At 39.6% G+C, this 2,334-nt stretch overlaps 1 protein-coding gene and 1 long non-coding RNA gene across 2 annotated transcripts in view; both read left to right on the top strand.

Annotated features, from left to right (window-relative positions):
* Positions 1 to 28: 28 nt before the first annotated feature.
* Positions 29 to 643, top strand: LOC131891546 (uncharacterized). Its single transcript, XR_009374416.1, has 2 exons — positions 29 to 202; positions 291 to 643. It is a non-coding gene; the product is annotated as an uncharacterized LOC131891546 (long non-coding RNA).
* A 1,357-nt stretch (positions 644 to 2,000) lies between these two features.
* The window catches only part of LOC131891544 (glycine receptor subunit alpha-3-like), a 9,640-nt gene continuing 9,306 nt past the window's right edge, over positions 2,001 to 2,334 (top strand). The window contains exon 1 of the mRNA XM_059241152.1: positions 2,001 to 2,127. Within this exon, the coding sequence (XP_059097135.1) occupies positions 2,105 to 2,127 (23 nt within the window). The 5' untranslated portion in view covers positions 2,001 to 2,104. The remainder of the gene's footprint in view (positions 2,128 to 2,334) is intronic.

Raw genomic sequence — 2,334 nt, 5'->3', positions numbered from 1 at the left:
TGCGCTCGTTTGTAAAGGTCAAAGTTTCTCTATGCAGCTATAAAAGGCCACACGAATGAATCTTCATCATCAATCCGTTTGGAAAGTACCATTAACAACTTTCAAGGACACGCCCACCCCTTGTCGAAAATGAAGTTCACCATCATCGTGGTCCTCTTTGTGGTCTGCACTTTGGCTCTTTTGGACACAGCCTCGGCCAAATGTAAGTTCCTGATAACATCAGCCGAAAGAGGTGCTGCCACCCTCTGACTCAAAACTGACCCCCTCCTCTACACTTTTTTAAATCATAGTTTGCACCAAATATAACTATTATTGCCCGGCGAGCTCCAACAAGTTGATCAGCAGCTATGAGCAAACCCATAATCGGATGTACGAATTATACAAGTGCGAAAGGCATTGTCTATCCAATAAAGCGCACTACGTTGTGTTTTCTCCCGGGAAATGTGAGTGCTTTGCCACATGTAAGAATGAAGTGCATCAAAAGTCCAGACGAATTTCGCTCTTGTTTCCTTTGGGCAAAGATGTTGACCAGCTCTGTGGATAAAATGTGCACTACGTTTGCCACCGTGTTTGAATGATATTGAAATGAATAAACAAATTGACGTGCCATGACAAATCCCGTTCATGGCTTCTCTCTCGCGAAGTTGAACTATTTCTTTATTTTACGTCAGAGGGGTAGTAATTGTACGTCAAGGAATAAATAAATCACATTAGATTGGGATGGAATGAACAATGGATTAGCAGAGTATGTCTGTAAAAATCATCGCCTTGTCGCAAATGGGGCCATGCCAGTGATCATTCCGCATAGTCCGTTGTTTGTGGGCGTGACCCCACAGCCTAAGAATCACCCAAATGACCAAGAGGGTAAAGAATTAAGAAATGTGAAAATCGGTAAAAATAATACTAAGAGACAAGAAAGCCTCAAAAGTGAAAAAATTGGAAAAGCCGTAAAGTGAAAATTTGGCCCAAGTTTTCATTTTCGTTCTTAACCGCCAATAACAATTCTTCAGGTTTAGGTTCTTTTCGACGTCTACTTTCACGCAGCCTCCAACTGACCACCACTGATTTTTTACAATAAGGGAGGTTTTACACTAGGATGAAAAACCAAGATTGAATCGAGTTTGAGGATTGAAGAAGGAGTAGTGTTGTCGTTTTTTCCCCCAATATGAGTCTTTTAGTTCGTCTTTAGTACAATGAAAGAGTGAAATCATCTGCTGGGCTTGCTCCATCACTCGTCCTCCTTCAATCCTCAAACCGGATTGACTCCTAATTTTTCATCGAAGTGCCATACTCCAGCATTTCACTGCACACTTGGAAGAATCTTGGTTGGGCTACTTCTTGGACTTGGTGATGTATGAAATCTTCGTCGACCACCTCGGATGGTACGAAACTTTTGGGGGATAGATTCTCGGAAAACTGTCCGCTAATTCAAAAACGTTGGATCCAGATTTGATTTTTAGAGCTTTTGGAGTTGAAAAAACCGACTATAATGGCCATCGTTAAGGTCGGGAGAGCCGAAATTTCTTACGTAATTTTAGATTGTTAATTGATTGATTGATTTCGGGAATATTCTGCTCGCTTGCTCATTTTTTGAGTAGATTCTTGTGCTAATTCTTGCAACTTGTTCCAGGGTCAAATGGTTTGAGAAAAAGGGAGAAAACATCTGGCCATAGACGCGAAACATTTTTATCTGAGAAACTACTCTGAAATAATGCTTCCGAGAGTCAGCAGTAACAGGTCCGCTTTTTTGGGTCCGGAATAGTAAGCTTTAACTTCCATGTCGTAGTTTTAGTCTTTGTAATCATTGATTCCACCAATACTCTTTACACATTATTTATTACTATCAGTCTTGGTTTTTCGTTTTTTCCTTCTGATTTAGCCTCCCAATTCTTCTCGTTCCTTGGTAAATAAGTAAGCCTATTTGCGTTGTAGTATTTTCTCTGTCCTCTGTTCTGACTTTGTGAGACTGCAACTCAAGGATAAACAAAGTTCCTCTTCATTTCAACGTACATTATCTTGATCTGAACATTTCCCGTCTGGCAGTTGCTTTTAGGTTGCCCATAAAGAAGCAGTTGGTCCTTTTCCATAAACAATTCTAAATACGATGAGGACATTCTTGGGAATCTTGTAAGTATGATCAATTAATTTGGAAATGAATGCTAATTCAGTGGTTTCTGATCTAGATATGAGGAAATCACATATCTTAATAAATCACATTTACAACGAAACTTGCGCTTTGTCAAATATATATTGAGGACTATTTTAAGAAGAGAAAAAGTGCAAAAGCCAATTCTTTGGAATTTATCATGATCCTTGTGTCACTTTCCCTTCTTT

This window comes from Tigriopus californicus, chromosome 12, assembly GCF_007210705.1.
Source record: "Tigriopus californicus strain San Diego chromosome 12, Tcal_SD_v2.1, whole genome shotgun sequence".
NCBI lineage: Eukaryota > Metazoa > Arthropoda > Copepoda > Harpacticoida > Harpacticidae > Tigriopus > Tigriopus californicus.
This window is presented reverse-complemented; position numbering and strand designations above follow the sequence as displayed.